Raw genomic sequence first — 19,982 nt, 5'->3', positions numbered from 1 at the left:
ATAAATGAAATCCATTATTTTTATTATTATAAAATGTATTTTCCCCATGCCATAAATAAATAAATAAATAAATAAATATAAAAACCTAAGAGGCCATGGTCCCTATACCAAATAACTATTTGAAAGTATGGCTCTTTTATAGAAGGCTTATTTTAATAAATATAAATGAGGGGGGGGGCACCATGAGGGGGAGGGGGGGCACCATGAGGGGGAGGGGGGGCACCATGAGGCAGGACATAAACGACCCATTTTGAAGCTGTCTTTTTGTCAAGCTGACACACAGAGCCTATCTGTCAACTACTGCAGCTGGACAACTACTGCTGTTACCAATAATGGCAGTAGTAGTAGCAGCAGCTAATAACTACAAATGCATCCACTTAACGCTAAAGAAGTACCATTGTGTTTATTAGTGTGTGCGTGTGTGTGTGTTTGTTGACCTGCTGATGTCATCGTTGTGTGTGTCTGCAGTCCAACGACGCGCTCATGTGCACCACTCCAGTATTATCCCAGTTTTTTTTTTAAATGTATTTACGTTTGTATTATTTATTTATTGAACATTGGATATTTTTCCAATATTTTATTATTTTCACCAACTTGGTTTTGGAGTTCAAGGTTCAGGGAATTTGTGGGAACAAAAAGGAAGCTTGGCTTCTGTCGTTCGGTTCTGAGAGTCCTCCGTATCATGTGTCGTCAAGTGGTGTGTCAGGCATGTTCCAACAACAAGTTCTCTCTGGAGTACCTGAAGAACCAGCCGACTCGCGTCTGTGAGCACTGCTTCACCAAGCTCCAGGAGAACAGGAAGAGGGGACGGATCTTTGGCGATGCACCATTCTGCTAAAATAATTGATTTAACAAATGATAATCGTATCAAATTGTCCCGTTGTCCAGGTGACCGTTTTCTAAGAAACATAAGAAAATTCCAGCTGCACTTAAAGAGGTTGGTCACAAAGCAATGCAATCACCGGCATCCTTTTGAAAATAAGGGTATTTTATTCACAATTACTTTACCCCAGACCCGTTGAACCAGTCGGTCCAATTTGGATCTTTAGCCGGAGACGGTACAGCATATTATGCTACCTTTGTTTTATTACTTTATTGCCATTAGTTACAATTTAATAGTGTTATATATATTGTTGTGTGTGTGTGTGTGTGTGTGTGTGTGTGTGTGTGTGTGTGTGTGTGTAGGTGCGTGCGTGCGTGCGTGCGTGCGTGCGTGCGTGCGTGCGTGCGTGTGTGCGTGTGTGTGTGTGTCTGTGTGTGTGTGTGTGTGTGTGTGTGTGTGTGTGTGTGTGTGTGTGTGTGTGTGAAATTGCGCACGAGTGTAGGGAGGAAATTGTCATACTTGAATTGTATTATGAACATGTGTTTCCTGTGTGTGTGTGTATGTGTGTGTTTATGTGTGTGCAGGGCCGTTGCTACAATTCCTGGGCCCCTAGACAAGATTTACTGATGGGCCCCCCTGCGCTGAATTGTTGACGGGGGGGGGGGGGGGGGGGTGGAAGGAGCACATTGTTGACCGGGAAAAGCAATTGTTGACGGGGGGGGGGGGGGGGGGGGGTGTACTATGGAAGTACTATGGGCTGGTGATATAATAATAATTTAGAATAAAAAATTTTTTTTTTTTTTTTTTTGCCTAATAACACACGCCTCCTAACACACACGCCTCCTAACACACACGCCTACTTACACACACGCCTACTAACACACACCTCCTAAAACACAATTCTACCAACACACACGCCTACTAACACACGCCTCCTAAAACACACTTCTACTAACACACACGCCTACTAACACACACCTCCTAAAACACACTTCTACTAACACACACGCCTACTAACACACACTGACTAGCATTCTCTTAAAGGTGACATATTATACCACCAGCCGTTTTCAAAATCGGTCTCTTCTGACATCATGTGTGCTGGATGGATCAGTCTACCAGCCTACCGAGTGGACTGTAGAAAACGTTGCTCATCTATCCCTCATACATCTAGGTGGACACGCCCACTAGTGATGTCAGAAGAGGCCGGTTTTCAAAACGGCTTGTAACTGCTAATCACACTCACACCTGGTGGTATAATATGTCACTTTTAATTCTGAAATATATCAAAACGTGGCTGGTTATTGTGAGTGCCTCGACGCCGCCCCCTGCTGGCTGTTCTGAGAACGCGTCTCGTCCGCTCCCCCCTCCAGCTCGTCCAGAGAGCATTGGCTGGAGGTCATCGCCAAGGCGATGGACGACTCCACAAAGAAGAAGGTCAGGTTTGTCTCCAGTCTCAGCCAGGACGACGAGCAGGCCCAGCCTAGCGTTTAGTGTCTGTGGTGTTCCTCGACAGCAGGTCTGGATCACTGGCTCTCTACGGCTCTGAGGGTCAGCAGTAACATATGGAAGCATATGTCACTTTGCATATTAAAATACACTTTGAATAACGTATTTACAAATTACATTATAAAATTGCAAAATGAATTGTCAATTTCATAATGTAATGACTTATTGAATTGCAAATTGCATTGCCATTTGAATTTTGCTACATATTTGCTTCCATAGTAACACCTCACCCACCAGCCAAAGGTTAATTTTGATATGTGACATATTGGCAAGTGAAAACACGCAGGGATACATTTTAAAACAATTGTTTGACTGATCGATTTTCCCACTAGAAGTTCAAAGCAAAAAACCCAAAATGTTTTATTTTCTCCGTTCTGCAGAACGGACCCCGACCCTGTGTTGTGTTTCTTCCTGGAGCCGGACGTGGTTCCAGACATCGGGGCTCCGCTGGGTTCCAAAGCCCCCGTCTGGACCCCAGACCTGCGGGCCACCATGTGCACGGTGTGCACCTGTGAGTTCACCCTCACCTGGAGGAGACACCGCGGCCGGGCCTGTGGCAAGGTGACCGCTGCTCTCCTCTCTGACCCTACGCAGCAGGGGGGTCTGTGTTTAACCTGGAACGCTGTGCGGGACACTTTAACCAATCAGCTTCTTTAAAAGGCTTTTTAACCAGGGTTTTGGGATCTGATTATGACCATTGTTTTTGTAGTTAATTTGAAAATACATTAATTACAATATGGCAATAGTCTTTATGCTGTATGTAGCAACTTATTGCAACTTTAAAAAAAGGAAGCTATTTCTAAACAATTTTATAGATTTTAATATGTAACATGGCCTCATGAAGCCAAAACATTTGTAAATAGTATTTTGATGGAAGTGTTTTAAATTGATCACACCAGTGATTAATTGATGATGGGTGAGAGGGAGACGGGGGGGGGGGGGGGGGAGAGGGGGGAAAGAGGGAGATGGGGGAGAGAGGGAGACGGGGGGAGAGGGAGAAGGGGGGATTGGGAGCAGGGGGGAGAGAGAGAGAGAGAGAGAGAGACGGAGAGAGAGAGAGAGTGAGAGAGAGAGAGAGAGAGAGAGAGAGAGAGACGGGGAGAGAGGGAGGAGGTCCGAGTATATTATCGGAAAAACATTTGTTTTATTTATAATTTCTGATTCATATATTATTATTATTATTATTATTATTATTATTATTATTATTATTATTATTATTAAGCCACTTAGGTAAGCATTAATTACTAATAAAACGAGAATGATCATCGGCTGAAAACACGAGAACATTCAGTTGGATCCACTGAGTTGTTTATTACAATTATGCTTCATTAACGAAAACAACAGAAAAATAGTCCCTTACATGTACACAATAAACACAAGGACTGAAACAATAAAAGCAGCAGACATTACAAATCATCAACAGGTGTGCACATATCTTTAATAACTGAACATCAGTGTTGGGCAAATTACTATAAGAAAGTAATTAGTTGCAGTTACTAGTTACTTCTCCCAAAAAGCAACTAAAGTAGTTACTCCATTACAAATTAGAAAAGTAACTAGTACTGTGGAAAGTAAATTTTTTTAAATGATCAAAATTTTCAAATAATTTGGACCCCACGTCCACCCCCTCCCCTCTTTAACGGAACTCACAATACAGTTCCGTTAATGTTCGTTGCATACTTCCGTGCATGTTCATGCACGGAAGTATGAAACATTGATCGATGTTTGAATTACTTGACACCGACGTGGCATAATGTGCATTTCACGATTGCACTCGTTCCTTTAATTTCTTGGAGGGAAAAGTAATGGCTACACTATACTTCCATTTAAAGAAGGCTGTTTTAGGATTATTTGGGCTCGCCATTCCTGTTTCAGTTGACTCACTTGTGTCGTTGTCTGTCTGACTGAGCGTGCTTTTCGAATGTGTTTAAACACCCGCCCAACTCTACCTCTGATTGGCTTACCGAGACATGTTACTCTACCTCAGCCAATCGTTATCATTAATGCGATTGTCTCGTACCCACCCTCTAACCAAGGAAGACCAGTAAAGAGAGAGAGCGAGATCTAGTGGGTCTGATGAAAAGACTGCGTTATAATGATGGGAAGAGTAATCCGTTAGATTACTCATTACTGAAAAAAGTAATGCCGTTAGTTACACCGTTATTTATAACGCCGTTATTCCCATCACTGCTGAAAATATTCTGCCGCCGTTTGGTTCCAAACAGAACACAAAAAATCAAGATTCAGTTTAAAGTAATTTACAACATGCAACATTATCCCATAAACGTCTTTGTTATTATGATATTATGAGAGAGAGAGAGAGAGAGAGAGAGAGAGAGAGAGAGAGAGAGAGAGAGAGAGAGAGAGAGAGAGAGAGAGAGAGAGAGACAGAGAGACAGACAGACAGACAGACAGACAGACAGACAGACAGACAGACAGACAGACAGACAGACAGACAGACAGACAGACAGACAGACAGACAGACAGAGGGAAAGAAGAGAGAGAGAAAGAGAGGGATAGAGAGAGGGAAACTAATTCACAAAAATGTTTTTCCGTTCGCTAGAGGTGGTTTTTGATTTATGCGAAAGAGATTACATGTGCAAAATGGGAGATGGAAACACACTTTCCGAAACAGCTGTGACATAGCGAACATTGAAACGAGAGCTGGTAAATTGTGAAAAATGCATTAAACTGTAATCAGAAAAATGCGGTTAGATGCTATAGACCCTAGAGTATCTGTGGTGTGAAGGCTGGGGCAAATTTCAAGTTATAAATATGTACACTTTACGTTGAAATTATAGACCGTCGCGATTCCCATTGAAACAAACGGTGCGGTGATTATTCTTCAAAACGAGAGCTGCTAAATTGTAAAAAAATAATTAAACTGTAATCAGAGAACATGGTTATATGCTATAGGCCCTAGAGTATCTGTGGTATAAAGGCTGGGATGAATTTTGTATTATAAATATGTACAATGTATCCTTTTAATACGTCCATGGAACAGATGGCCAATGTGAAAAATAGATACGTGTGGACCGCTGAAGAGGTAAAACGATTCCTTGCTTTCATCGAAGAAAAAAACATTACAGCTATTTTAGATGGAAAACAACAACGCAATTCCACTATATATCAAGAGAGAGCATGTCATCAAAAGGATACGACAAGCCCTGGAATGTGTGTAGTTTTCCGCTCAAACCACTTGATGGAAACACATCTAATTCGAATTTCTTTTTTGCGAACTTTCTAAAGATTCGCTTCACCTTTAGATGGAAACGTGACTACTGAGTCATCCATCCTCTCAGGCTTCCAAAGGCCCTTCATCCGAAGCCATTCATCCTCTAACACAAAAGCAGTGTGTGTGTGTGTGTCTGTGTGTGTGTGTGTGTGTGTGTGTGTGTGTGTGTGTGTGTGTGTGTGTGTGTGTGTGTGTGTGTGTGTGTGTGTGTGTGTGTGTGTGTGTGTGTGTGTGTGTGTGTGCCTGCCCGCCCACCCGCCCGCCCGTCTGTATGTTGTTTTTTTCTACAGCCCACACAGAGATACTGAGGAGGACCCCCACCCTAACCCCACCCTAAACCCGACACAGAGACACTGAGTCACCCCGCTGAGCCCCCCATACCCTAAACCCAGGGAGGAGGTCCTCCTGGGTGAAGGAGGAACAGAAGGTGTGGAGGTGTGTCAGTGTGTCTGAAGACCCTCCTCCACCTGGGGACACTCTGTAGAAGGACAGAGAGCCAGCACGCCGGTCCAGATACACTCCTACTCTGGTGGAGCCAGCGGGGGGGAAAGGGATGGCTGTTCCTCTACCGTTGTACCGGGCATAGTAACCATCATCCTCACAATAAAGAACCCAGGACTTGTTGTTCCGTCCAAGCAGGCTGTCACGACCCTCTCCTCTCCTTGTGATCCCTCTGTATGTCACTCCTATCTCAACATCTCCTTTCCACTCTACCTCCCAGTAACAGCGGCCAGTCAGAGCCTCTCTACCCAACACCTGGGACCAGGAGTCAAATCTCTCTGGGTGATCCGGATACGACTGGTCCTCTCCAACCACCGTCACCTTCCTGTTGCCCTCAGACAGAGAGAGTTCTCTGTGGGCCGTGTTGGGGTCCAGTGTGAGTTCACAGGCATCTGAGGGAGAACAAGACATGATGAGCTGCTGAACCATTCTTCATCATCATCATCATCATCATCATCATCATCATCATCATCATCATCATCATCATCATCATCATCATCACTAGTACTGTTCTCCTGCATTCTTCTTCTTTTTATTCTCTCTCAGACTCTTTTTTTTGATCGCTCTCTCTTCTTCAAACATTAACATATAAAGACATTAAAATATCATAAGATGGGAACTATAGGAGAATCATGTGCTGTTGATTTTCTAAGCAATAGTACACATTGTGTTTAATTAAAGTTAAAATTTATTGGAAATCCCATGTGTGTGTGAGTGGTAGTCCCAACCAAAACATTGAAACGAGGACAAATGTATAAAGTGCATATACCCCCTCAATAATTACACTACATAAAGATATTATGCATACATTTTCGGCATGATGAGCTTATTATTCACACGAAAAATGTAAAAAAATATTTGTAATGTTACGTATTTTAAGAACATAAGCTGCCTCCACATAGCCTCTAGGAAGCAGATTCAAACACACAAGCTGTATTACCCTCACAGAAACACTAGGAAGCAGATTCAAACACACAAGCTGTATTACCCTCACAGAACCACTAGGAAGCAGATTCAAACACACAAGCTGTATTACCCTCACAGAACCACTAGGAAGCAGATTAAAACACACAAGCTGTATTACCCTCACAGAACCACTAGGAAGCAGGACCAAACATATAAGCCGTAAATACTATACATAGCCACAAGGGGAGCAGGACCTTACTAAAGGCTGCAATAGCTGCTCCATCCACAGAAGGCAGCACCTCAGACAAGTGAGGAGGCCGAGGCTAATACGTCACGCCGGCTCCGCCCACTGCTGTGGGCCGCGTGGATTTTGAACAAAACAGACAACAGAGCCAGTAAACAAACCAGAAACTCTCGGCTACCAGACAAAGGGTTATAGCTTTGGTCAGCTGGGAGTCGCTCAGCACGTGTAAGACACGCTTCCCCTCCTTTTGCTCCATAGTTACCATACCGAAATACTTTAACAAATAAAGTAAGTTAAGCGATCTGGATTGGACTCCCTTCCTTGAAGAATGCTGCAGTAATATCTTCCAAGATATTAAACTTTTGGATTTCCCAATACACACACATTGCAATTAACCTTCAAAGGGACAACGTATCGTTACATATATGAATTAGGGTTGCCGCGGTGTGGACATTTTCACACCGAGTAATACGCTCGTGTCAACACCGGTATTACCGGTATAAACGGTATTAACTTTGAAACTATAGGTCAACCGCCATCTTCTCCGTCAACTCTCCTCTCACACTCGGTGACAGCGGCTGGCAGCGCGCCAATTCTCGTCGCCTTATAACGTTCTATATATAATAGGGTAATATATATCATAATATCACGGCTAAAAGCTCTGTGCGCCTCCGGATGGCCGTAGCGCGGGGAGCTCACGTAGGGATTTGGCTCCGCGGGGTTTGTTTACCGGCGTTGCTATGGTTACCGGTCTTGTAAGGAAGCACGTCAATTCTCGGCGCGACAATTCACCCGCACAGAGCAGAACCGTGGCCTATTCTACACATTTTAATTTTCTTAATTATAATTATATTATTCATTTTTACTGAATTTGTTTTTTATTACTAAAAAAAATAAATAATAATACTCGGTGTTGCCGGTGTGCAACACCGAGTAAACGGTGTTGGCCTCAACACCGGTAACATCGGTAATACCGTATACCGCGGCAACCCTAATATGAATCATTATATATATATCATCATATACACACAGACAGGCTGGAAATTAACTGTCAAAACTTGTATGTGTGTGCGTGTGCGTGTGCGTGTGTGTGTGCGTGCGTGCGTGCGTGCGTGCGTGCGTGCATAAATGTGTATATACATAAACTAAAAAGACACTTACACATCTTTGGAACTGGTTTCAGCCTCCACACTCCACCGTGCTCCACACTGGGGGGGGGAACAAAGTGAGAGCAGCATGTTGAAACATTCACCTTCATCATCTGCTGTCTCATCACTTTGTACCCAACATGAATTACAGCTGCCTTTTCAAACCACTTCATCTAGCAGCGGGTTGAATCCTTGTAGGAGACTTTGTCCCTGAGTGGTGAACTGTCCTCTCCATACCTGAGAGTATCCAGTCTCCAGCGTGGATCCTCCAGTCCAGCAGAGAGCAGCGCAGCTCCTGAGTCTCCTGGGTGATTGTAGCTCAGCTCCAGCTCTCTCAGATGGGAGGGGTTGGAGCTCAGAGCTGAGGCCAGAGAAGCACAGCCTTCCTGTGTGACTAGGCAGCCAGACAACCTACACACACACACACACACACACACACACACACACACACACACACACACACACACACACACACACACACACACACACACACACACACACACACACACACACACACACACACACACACACACACACATACACACACACACACACACCATCTAAAGTAACCACATTTATAAAGTGTTTTCATTCCATATGGAGGACAAGTAAAGCTTCATTGATACTTTATTGAGACAAAGCTGTCACCCTGTCCGAGAAAAGGAAGAGTAAGTGGGGTGATGACATCATCCCAAGACAGCAGAACTGCCTTCACTTGGATATGAAACAGGATCTTAAACAAATGCTCCTTCCTCAATAGCTACAACTCAGATGAGATATTATTCGGTTAGAGTCAGGAGAAGTCTGCTGTGTTTGGTAGGCTAAGACAGTTTCTTCACTGGTTCTTACATTGTGTAGAACCAGTGAGTGTTTTGTCAGCAGGGAAAAAGATTAACAGAAATGCATCGGACATGAGCAGCACTTACTGGAGTCTAGAATAACCTGTTTGAAGAAGAGGCTGATAACTCACCTGAGAGTTTCCAGGGTACAGTGTGGACTCCCCAGTCCAGCAGAGAGCAGCTTCACTCCTGAATCCTGCAGATCATTGGTACTCAGGTCCAACTCTCTCAGACTAGAGGAGCTGGAGCTGAGAACTGAGGCCAGAGCTTCACAGCATCTCTCTGACAGCTTACAGCCATTTAACCTACGCACCAATATACAGGAACATGTTAGGTATTGTCATTAATTGTTATGAGAATTGTTACCAGTCTTTTTACATACATGAAATAGTAAATTGTATGAATAAGCTGGTTCTTTAAATATTAAGAGATGGATGTCAAATAGATGTTAAATTATGAAAAAAGTCATCATTATAATAACTAGAGTTTTCGCGCACGCGTTGCACGCGCTCAACCTCTAGTTGTAATTAAACCCATAGCAATAATGTGGAAACCCCAGTCAATAATGTAACAAAGTTCTGAGCACATAACAGAAATGCATCGGACATGAGCAGCACTTACTGGAGTCTAGAATAACCTGTTTGAAGAAGAGGCTGATAACTGACCTGAGAGTTTCCAGTGTACAGTGTGGACTCCCCAGTCCAGCAAAGAGCAGCTTCACTCCTGAATCCTGCAGATCATTGGTACTCAGGTCCAGCTCTCTCAGACTAGAGGAGTTGGAGCTGAGAACTGAGGCCAGAGCTTCACAGCATCTCTCTGAAAGCTCACAGCCATTTAGCCTTCACACCAATAAACAGGAACATATTAGGTACTGTGATTAAATGTTAAGAGAATTGTTACCAGTCTTTTTACATACATGAAGTACTAAATTGTATGAATAAGCTGGTTCTTTATGTATCGAGAGATGGATGTCAAATAGATGTTTGATTATGAAAAAAGTTATCATCATAATAACTAAAGTTTTCGCTCACGTGTTGCACGCGCTCAACCTCTAGTTGTAATTAAACCCATAGCAATAATGTGGAAACCCCAGTCAATAATGAAACAAATTTCTGAGCGCATAACAGAAATGCAACGGACATGAGCAGCACTTACTGGAGTATAGAATAACCTGTTTGAAGAAGAGGCTGATGACTGACCTGAGAGTTTCCAGTGTACAGTGTGGACTCCCAAGTCCAGCAGAGAGTAGCCTCACTCCTGAATCCTGCAGATCATTGCTACTCAGGTCCAGCTCTCTCAGACTAGAGGAGTTGGAGCTGAGAACTGAGGCCAGATCTTCACAGCATCTCTCTGACAGCTCACAGCCATTTAACCTTCACAACAATAAACAGAACATGTTAGGAACTGTGAGTAAACTAACATAAATCTTCAACTTGTTACAAAATGAAGGAATTTTACTAGTTACAATAATATTCATTTAATCATTAGATGTATAAATGTTAATTTTGTATTGATGTAAATTGTGGAATAAATGTTTAATTGTGTTTTCAAAATATATTCTTAAATGAATAATACTTCTATATTCTAGTATTCTGTGTGTACGGAAATTCATTATACCATAATAGTACACCTGCAAGATGTTTTATATGTTATTGTATCTTTTATATTCTACTAGTATGTTTATTCTGTTTGGCGTAGAATAGTAATACATGTTGTTATATAATATAATATTGATATAATATAAAGCAGTTATGAACCTACAGGGATCTTTTGCATATTATTTTAACTTTATATTCCTAATTCATGCATATCGTGTTATGTGTATCGTAATAAATGTTATTAGTGAACCTACAGAGATGTTTTGGAGGCTTTGACTACTGGCAGCAGCCTCAGAAGACCCTCCTCTGAAGCAGAGTATTTCTTCAGGTCAAACACGTCCAGCTCCTCTTCTGATGTCAGTAGGATGAAGACCAGAGCTGACCACTGAGCAGGGGAGAGAGATTTTCTTGAGAGACTTCCTGATTTCAGGTACTGCTGGATCTTATTCACTAGAGAAAGATCGTTCAGCTCATTTAGACAGTGGAACAGGTTGATGCTTTGATCTGGAGAGAGATCTCCATATATCTTCTCCTTGATGTAAGACACTAATGTGATGCAAGTTTCCTTATTGGTCAGTGAGCTAGTTTCTGTCTGTCCCAGCAGAACTTTTTTAATCCGAGTGATCAGTGACCTTCTTTTTTTCCGTCCCAGCAGACCTCGTAGGATAATCTGATTGGTCTCAAGAGAGAGGCCCAGGAGGAAGCGGAGGAACAAGTCCAGGTGTCCGTTCTCATTCTGTAAGGCCTTCTTCACAGCATGCTGGTAGAAGTGGAGGAGTTTATCTTCACCAGAGGTTGGTGCTTCTTCTGAGAGCAGATTGACACCCGTGTTGATGAAGGACAGAAAGATATAAAGGGCAGCCAGAAACTCCTGGATGCTCAGATGGATAAAGCAAAACACCCTTTCCTGGTACAGCCCACACTCCTCTTTAAAGATCTGGGTGAACACTCCTGTGTACTCTGAAGCTGATTTTATATTGATGTCACACTCTGCCAGGTCTTCCTCGTAGAAGATCAGGTTGCCTTTCTCCAGCTGGTTAAATGCCAGTTTTCCCAGAGAAACAATTATCTCCCTGTTCTCTGAACTCCAGTGTGAATCTGTTTCAGCTCTCCCATGATACTTCCTGCCCCCCTGTATGGACTGAACCCTCAGGAAGTGGCTGTACATCTGAGTCACAGTCTTGGGCACCTCTTCGTCTCTCTTAGATGTTTTCAAGATGTCCTCCAGAACTGTAGCAGTGATCCAACAGAAGACTGGGATGTGACACATGATGTGGAGGTTTCTTAATTTCTTGACGTGGGAGATGATTGTGCTGGCCAGCTTCTCCTCTCTGAATCTCTTCCTGAAGTACTCCTCCTTCTGTTGATCGGTGAACCCTCTCACCTCCGTCACCATGTCAACACACTCAGCAGGGATCTGATTGGCTGCTGCAGGGCGTGTGGTTATCCAGATGCGAGCGGAGGGAAGCAGGTTGCCCCTGATGAGATTTGTCAGCAGAACGTCCACTGAGGTCAGCTTTGTGACATCAGTCCATGTCTTGTTGCTCTGGAAGTCCAGAGGAAGTCGAGACTCATCCAGACCATCCAAGATGAAGACAACTTGGAACAGGTCAAATCTGCAGATTCCTGCTTCTTTGGTCTCAATAAAGAAGTGATGGAGAAGTTCCACCAAGCTAAACTCTGTCCCTTTCAGTAAATTCAGCTCTCTGAAAGTTAAGAGAAATGTAAAGTGTATGTCGTTGTTGGCTTTGTCTTCAGCCCAGTCAAGAGTGAACTTGTTTGTTAAAACGGTTTTACCAATGCCGGCCACTCCAGTTGTCATAATTGTTCTGATTGGTTGATCTCGTCCAGGTAAGGGTTTAAAAATGTCTTCACATTTTATTGGTGTTTCCTCCTTGGCCAGTCTCCTGGAAGCTGTTTCAATCAGTCTGACCTCATGTTCCTTGTTGACCTCTCCACTGCCTCTCTCTGTGATGAGGAGATCTATGTAGAAGTCATTCAGGCCTGTTGGCTGTCCTGCTTTAGCGATTCCCTCAGACACACACTTGAATTTCTTCTTCAAAAGAGACTTAATTTTGTGTTGGCACTCGACAGCAGCAGATCCTAAATGAGGAAACAACAGAAGGCATCAGATAGTGGATGGTGACATCAGTGGAAGCATGTCAATATTTAATCTAAAATGATCAACTTCATGATATTTAGTGGCTTCATCAGTGGTTACAGAAGCTGGTTTTGACAAGGACTGGATCATTTATTTAGAATTGTTTTTGTTATTTTCAAATCAATATGATTGATCTGTAGATAATAATAATATTGATAGTGAATCAGTGGAAAGTGACTTGATATGCTGATTTAACAAGATAGTGCTGCATCTCTTCCACTGAGTTATTCGGTTTATTTGCAATTTAATGTTTAACATTCTTTAACCTGATAGACCCACAATAACCCTACATATCTGGATCAAACCATTTAACCTGATAACCCTACTATAACCCTACATACCTGGATCAAACCATTTATCCCCCAAGAGAAAATATATTGAAAAGTTAGAAATGTAGAAATCCCACATTGTGTAATTTAGTCTGAACAGTGCAAATCATGAATTTGATACTGCTCTTCAAAATACGAATTTACAAAATAAGAGTCTCTTACTTTCCCCCAGTGTGCCGGCCAGTTTCTCCTGGTTCATCTCCATCAGGCAGAGCTTTGTGATGTCCACCACTCCCTCTATGGCGCGCCTCCTCTGCTCCTTGTTCTTACCCATCCACCTCTTCATGGAGACACAGCTGGGTCCAGGGGAGTCTGCTCTCTCCTGCTGCTCTGGGCTTCAACACAACACACACACAACTTTAACTCCAATATCCATACTATCCGTACTTGACATATTAAAAACAAATATTCTTGTTTTTAGCATTGTTAGCATTGTAGCATCATAAGCGAGAGGTCTGAGCGATCGCAGTCGCATTGTTTACCGACCATGGAAGTATTAGTTAACTTCATAAATATGAAAGATTGCTCCATATAATATATAATAGCAACAACTTAGTAAATGTACGTTGGCCTAGAAAGCAATACAGTTCAATTTTATTGCTTAAGAAACAGATTCCATCCAAATATTTATGAAAAATGGAATCAATAATTAATATACAAATAAATGGTTACATATCGATCAGCAACGAGGTTGGAGTAGCCTACCCACATTAATAATTGTAATAGGCCTACACCAACATTGTTAACTGTCATACATAGCTAAACAAGCAAATTAAAAATCAATACTAACACAACTGAAATGTTTATTAGGCTATTAACAATTTTATAAAAATGATACTGTAATGAGTACATTTTTCGTAAATAGTTGGATGGAATCTGTTTCTTAAGCAATAAAATTTAACTGTATTGCTTTCTAGGCCAACGTACATTTACTAAGTTGTTGCTATTTTATATTATATGGAGCAATCTTTCATATTTATGAAGTTAACTAATACTTCCATGGTCGGTAAACAATGCGACTGCGATCGCTCAGACCTCTCGCTTATGATGCTACAATGCTAACAATGCTAAAAAACAAGAATATTTCTGCATCCGGTACGTCATTAACTAGGGCGTGGCTAGTCTAGCAGGATGCGGAAGCATATCCCTCCTTGATGTTGTCCTGCGCCATTGAGCAGTTTACATAGGAATGAATGGGTGCCATTTTGGAATCCAGTGTCCATTCTATAATATGTCCATGCGCATTTTCCACATAGCCTGCATTAATAGTCATCAGGTTTGATACCTTTTTATAGCTGCTAGGCGTAAGGAGTTTACCGTTCAAAGCGGGATGTTTATTGCGGGGGAGGAGCCGCGGCTGCACTCGTGATCGTAATTTCCGGTTAGTGCACCAAGGAGCATTCGATTTGGAACAACACTGACATCTGACAATTAGCGCACTTAGTGAGTGCGGATAGTATACTAGGTTTAAATGTACTCATGGAAGTATGGATATTGGGACAGACAGACAGACAGACAGACAGACAGACAGACAGACAGACAGACAGACAGACAGACAGACAGACAGACAGACAGACAGACAGACAGAGAATATTTTTCCTAACTTTTAAGCATCAGTATCGGTAGAGTCTGATAACATTTAACTGGTCTGTTTTCATCGTCTGTTAGAAACTCCTACCTCTCCTCTATTGAGGGGCGTCCATCTTTAAAGTTAAGAGGAAAACCCATAGACCGGTCACTCTTCATGGAGACACAGCTGGGTCCAGGGGAGTCTGCTCTCTCCTGCTGCTCTAGGCTTCAACACAACACACACACAGCTGTTACTCTCCTCTCCGGTGGGGCGTCCTTCTCAATAAGTGTACTGATGGAAGTATGGATATTGGAAGAGAGAGAGAGAGAGAGAGAGAGAGAGAGAGAGAGAGAGAGAGAGAGAGAGAGAGAGAGAGAGAGAGAGAGAGAGAGAGAGAGAGAGAGAGAGAGAGAGAGAGAGAATATTTTTCCTAACTTGTAAGCATCAGTATCGGTGGAGTCTGATAACAATTAACTGGTCTGTTTTCATCGTCTGTTAGAAACTCCTACCTCTCCTCTATGGAGGGGCGTCCATCTTTAAAGTTAAGAGGAAAACCCATAGACCGGTCACTCTTCATGGAGACACAGCTGGGTCCAGGGGAGTCTGCTCTCTCCTGCTGCTCTAGGCTTCAACACAACACACACACAGCTGTTACTCAGACTAATGATGGAGTCATGATATATCACTGCTTAGCTCTGAGATGGTCAACAGTCACAGACAGAGAGATCCTCTTCTTACCTCTTAGCTTTGCTCCGGCGGCCATGTTCCCCAGACAGAGTGGTCTTAGAGATAGGACCCCCCTCCTCTCTCTCCTCATCCATAGTAGACTGGAGACCTGGACACAAACACAACTACATACTGTTTCTCTGGATTGTATTTGAGTACCAGACAGGAAATTAATTTAGAGAAGAGAAACAAACATAGTAAGAAGCAGGGGCGTTTCTAGGGTGTGAAACATCAGGGGCTTAGCCTAGAGGGAAAAGAAAAATGTGTGTGAGGCAAACCTTACATATATATACATATGGATCTGACTAGGGATAAGATAGGTTAATTCACTTGAAGTGGTAAACAGTCTGGTTATGTTTTAAAACGGTGTATTCTCTTGCAGAAGGACTATACTAGAAGGACTTGGTCAGCAAAACATTATAGCCTTGAAGTCACTTTAGTTCCACTGTTTTAACCTCCAACATTGTGACTGAGATCTGGTGGATCATAGCTTCATAGGGACTTCATCAAACCTTTGCTCCGTCTTATCTTATCACTTGATAAGGTTATGGGTGTGTGTGCTGGTGAAGCCCAGCCCTGGCCTCATCATAAAGGCTTTACAGGTAGTTAGCTGTTGTTCAAAGTCTACTTCCTCATTCGATCTGTCCAGCAGCTCAATCTTTACTCAGTATAAGTACACAGGATACTGGCTCAGTGTGAGTATAAGTACACAGGATACTGGCTCAGTGTGAGTATAAGTACACAGGATACTGGCTCAGTGTGAGTATAAGTACACAGGATACTAGCTCAGTGTGAGTATAAGTACACAGGATACTAGCTCAGTATGAGTATAAGTACGCAGGATACTGGCTGAGTGTGAGTATAAGTACACAGGACACTGGCTCAGTGTGAGTATAAGTACACAGTATACTGGCTCAGTGTGAGCATAAGTACACAGGATACTAGCTCAGTATGTGTATAAGTACACAGGATAATGGCTCAGTATGAGTATAAGTACACAGGATACTAGCTAAGTATGAGTATAAGTACACAGGATACTAGCTAAGTATGAGTATAAGTACACAGGATACTAGCTAAGTATGAGTATAAGTACACAGGATACTGGCTCAGTATCCTCACATTCCAGGATTCCAGGATCATATCACTTTATTTTGAGATGCTCCTGGAATCTCCATGTTTCTTTCTAAATAACTAACGACCATTAATGACTAGAATCATTTCATCACTTCTAGACTGAATTGAATGAATGCATTCCATAGTTACCAGTAAATATACCGATAAATATTAAATAATATCCGGGGCTTTAGCCCCGAATAAAACAGCATAGTGACGCCACTGGTAAGGAGATCTTTTGAAACGTATCCACGCTGTCAGAAACACCTCAGATCAAACCAGGACACAGACCTGGATTTTGAGTAAGAGCTGTCTTTAATCAATCATTAACTAACAAAGAGTTACTGTTCTACCTGTACTCACACACACACACACACACACACACACACACACACACACACACACACACACACACACACACACACACACACACTAGTTAACTATAGGAGTATTTTAGGAGTACTTTTGTCATGGCCACAGTTGTGGTGCTGTGTTCTCCCCTGTGTCGGCCACCCCCCTGTCTGTCTCTGTGCTTTGCCTGCCACTCTCAACTGCTCTCACCTGGCCTGCATCAGCTCATCAACTCCCCTTCAAATACACCTTGTTTCCCTGCAGTTGTTGCCAGATCGTACTTCGATACACCGTGGTAGTTATTCGTATCTGGCTCCAGTATACACACTTTCCAGTAGTTCTCCTGTTGAAATCTCGGGCCTCACCTTTGTTCTCTTTGCCCATAGTTTTGTGGATCTACACCTCCAGCCTGCCTGCCTCACTCTCTCCAGCCTGCCTGCCTCACTCCCTCCAGCCTGATGCGCGTCACTCTCCAACCTGCCTCCTGCCTCACTCCTGGTTACACCAAATAAACCTGTTCACCTTCACTACAACTCCTGTACTCTCTGTGTTCTGCTCTTGGGTCCAACTTTAGAATATGTCATTGCAGTAATATCACCAATAATCTCAAGAAAACATGACATTGAGCAAACTGTACCTTAGCTTCTCGGAGACTTCCTGTCCTTCTTCTCTCTGATATACATACACACAATATCACTATATTTTTCTAGATCTCACACACACTATCATTATCTGCATTATGTCTAGATCTCATACAGTCTATCACTGCCTATGTCTAGATCTCATATATATCATTATCAGAGTGCGTGCGTGTGTGTGTGTGAGTGGGGGGGGGGGGGAGGGCACCGAATCACCAGCAGTGCTGGTGAAGCTGTATGAAAAAAGGTGAAATTAATCAAAAAATGTTTCTAGAGCTCTTTTACTTTAACTTAATATTTACAGCGGGCTAATGGATTGATAAGAAAACCAAACAGCAAAACAAATATAACTTGTCTAGATGCGCTTACAGGAGAAGGAGGATTCAGAGAACTATGGTGTCCCCAGCCTGAGAGACAGCCACCCATTGTTAACTCTCAATGGAGGGGATTAAATAAGAGCTGGGACATACCATTATTGAATACAAAGTGGGGATCCATATTAAGGTATGAATACCCACATCATCCGTTATTGCTATAAAATAAAAACGAATAATTTACAAAGTAAAAATATTAATAATTTGTGTTTCCATTTTGGAAGTAAATACAAAATTGAAGAAGACTCCCGTTTCCCCCCTTTTATCTGGCAGATGGTACGGTCTGACCACAACAGAGTGCTCACCTGTGAGCAGTTGATAACGCAGTGTCTTTTCAGAGATGGCCGACTGTGTTTAGTGTGGGAGTAAATGCTGCTCCCTCACAACGGGAACCACTGAAACCTCTCTTCCACAGAGTGGAGTCACTGGCATAAAGAGTGCAAAGATCAGGGTACTAAACCGTTATCGACGCCAATAAAACCAACAGTAAGTCACTAATGTGCCAATAAACCTCCAAAGCACACTATACTCATACAGTCCAAGATATGGTCACAACTCGTCCAGCACAAAACAGGGAATGTTTGAATCCAAACCGTTTTCCATTGGAACCCAACGTGAGTTCTGTTCCGTTCCTGGACCAGAGGTTCCATATAAAAATGCCCTCAACACAGTGAAACTAGTCATTGATGTTCTGACCCATATTCTCTATTCAGACAGGTTGTCTCTCTGAGATCAATATCTCTTTTACAGCAGGAACCTGTAAACAATTAACCTGGACTGGTAACCGATTAATTTAGAATATATGAATACAGTGAGAATACATGACCAATGATCTCAAGGAAACATGACATTTAGCAAACTCTACCTTCTCTGTGGTGAAAACGTGTGATGCCCCATGTCGTATGAAAATAAAAAAGCACTAAAGGATGGAAAGTAAGATCCGTTGAAGGAAGAGATTCAGGTGTTGGCCAAAACACAAAGGAAGTGTTCAGAACCGAGACAGAACATTAACACGGTTCTGAAGGTTCTGAGTACAGATTGAGCCGCTGGGCCCCTCAGTGAAGACAGATCGAATGAGGAAGGAGGCTTTGAACGACAGCTAACTACACCTGGAACCTTTATGATGGTCAGGGCTGGGCTTCACCAGAACACCCATAACTGTATCAAGTGATAAGATAAGAGAGAGCAAAGGTTTGAGGAGGTCCATATAAAGCTATAAAACCACCACGACCCAGTAATGATGGTCGAGGTTAAAACAGTGGAACTAAAGTTACGTCAAGGGTATTACGTTCTGCTGTACTTTGTATCGTCTGCTTTGAAATGATGTGACTCCCAACGTATCGAAATACAATCTGATGAAAAGCTAAGGAAACACTTTTATTAAATTGAAGGAGAAGAAAACGACTAAAGACTTTTCAGAGTTAGGAAACAGACAAGACAACAAACCGAACAAACATAGTATAGAGATCTTACCCACGCTGTCAGATACACCTCAAACCAGACCTGTAGCTGAGTAAGAGCTGTCACACACACACACACACACACACACACACACACACACACACACACACACACACACACACACACACACACACACACACACACACACACACACACACACACACACACACACACACACAGAAACATAGAAACACACACACACATCATTCATGAATCTATAAACAGACACACAAACATACACACAGACCCATCGAAACACAAATACTAACACACACACAAACATATATATATTGACACAAACATAAAACACACACACACACACACACATCATTCATGAATCTATATACACACCAGACACACACACCTATGTACACAAACAAAAACGGACCCACACATCGTTCATTAATCTATAAACACACACGCACAAACATATGTACACAGACACACACACACTCA

At 42.5% G+C, this 19,982-nt stretch overlaps 1 protein-coding gene across 1 annotated transcript in view; it reads right to left on the bottom strand.

Moving 5' to 3' along the window:
• The window catches only part of LOC130384483 (NACHT, LRR and PYD domains-containing protein 12-like), an 82,908-nt gene that overhangs the window by 41,790 nt on the left and 21,136 nt on the right, over positions 1-19,982 (bottom strand). Inside the window, exons 2-9 of the mRNA XM_056592697.1 lie at positions 15,602-15,698; positions 15,373-15,489; positions 14,972-15,088; positions 13,456-13,628; positions 11,058-12,906; positions 10,405-10,578; positions 9,871-10,044; positions 9,337-9,510 (exon numbers count right to left, since the gene is read on the bottom strand). Of these exons, the coding sequence (XP_056448672.1) occupies positions 9,337-9,510; positions 9,871-10,044; positions 10,405-10,578; positions 11,058-12,906; positions 13,456-13,628; positions 14,972-15,088; positions 15,373-15,489; positions 15,602-15,684 (2,861 nt within the window). The 5' untranslated portion in view covers positions 15,685-15,698. The remainder of the gene's footprint in view (positions 1-9,336; positions 9,511-9,870; positions 10,045-10,404; positions 10,579-11,057; positions 12,907-13,455; positions 13,629-14,971; positions 15,089-15,372; positions 15,490-15,601; positions 15,699-19,982) is intronic.

Source organism: Gadus chalcogrammus, chromosome 6 (genome assembly GCF_026213295.1).
Source record: "Gadus chalcogrammus isolate NIFS_2021 chromosome 6, NIFS_Gcha_1.0, whole genome shotgun sequence".
In the NCBI taxonomy this organism is placed as follows: Eukaryota; Metazoa; Chordata; class Actinopteri; order Gadiformes; family Gadidae; genus Gadus; species Gadus chalcogrammus.
Note: the sequence above shows the minus strand (reverse complement) of the source record. Positions and strands in the feature narration are given on the sequence as shown.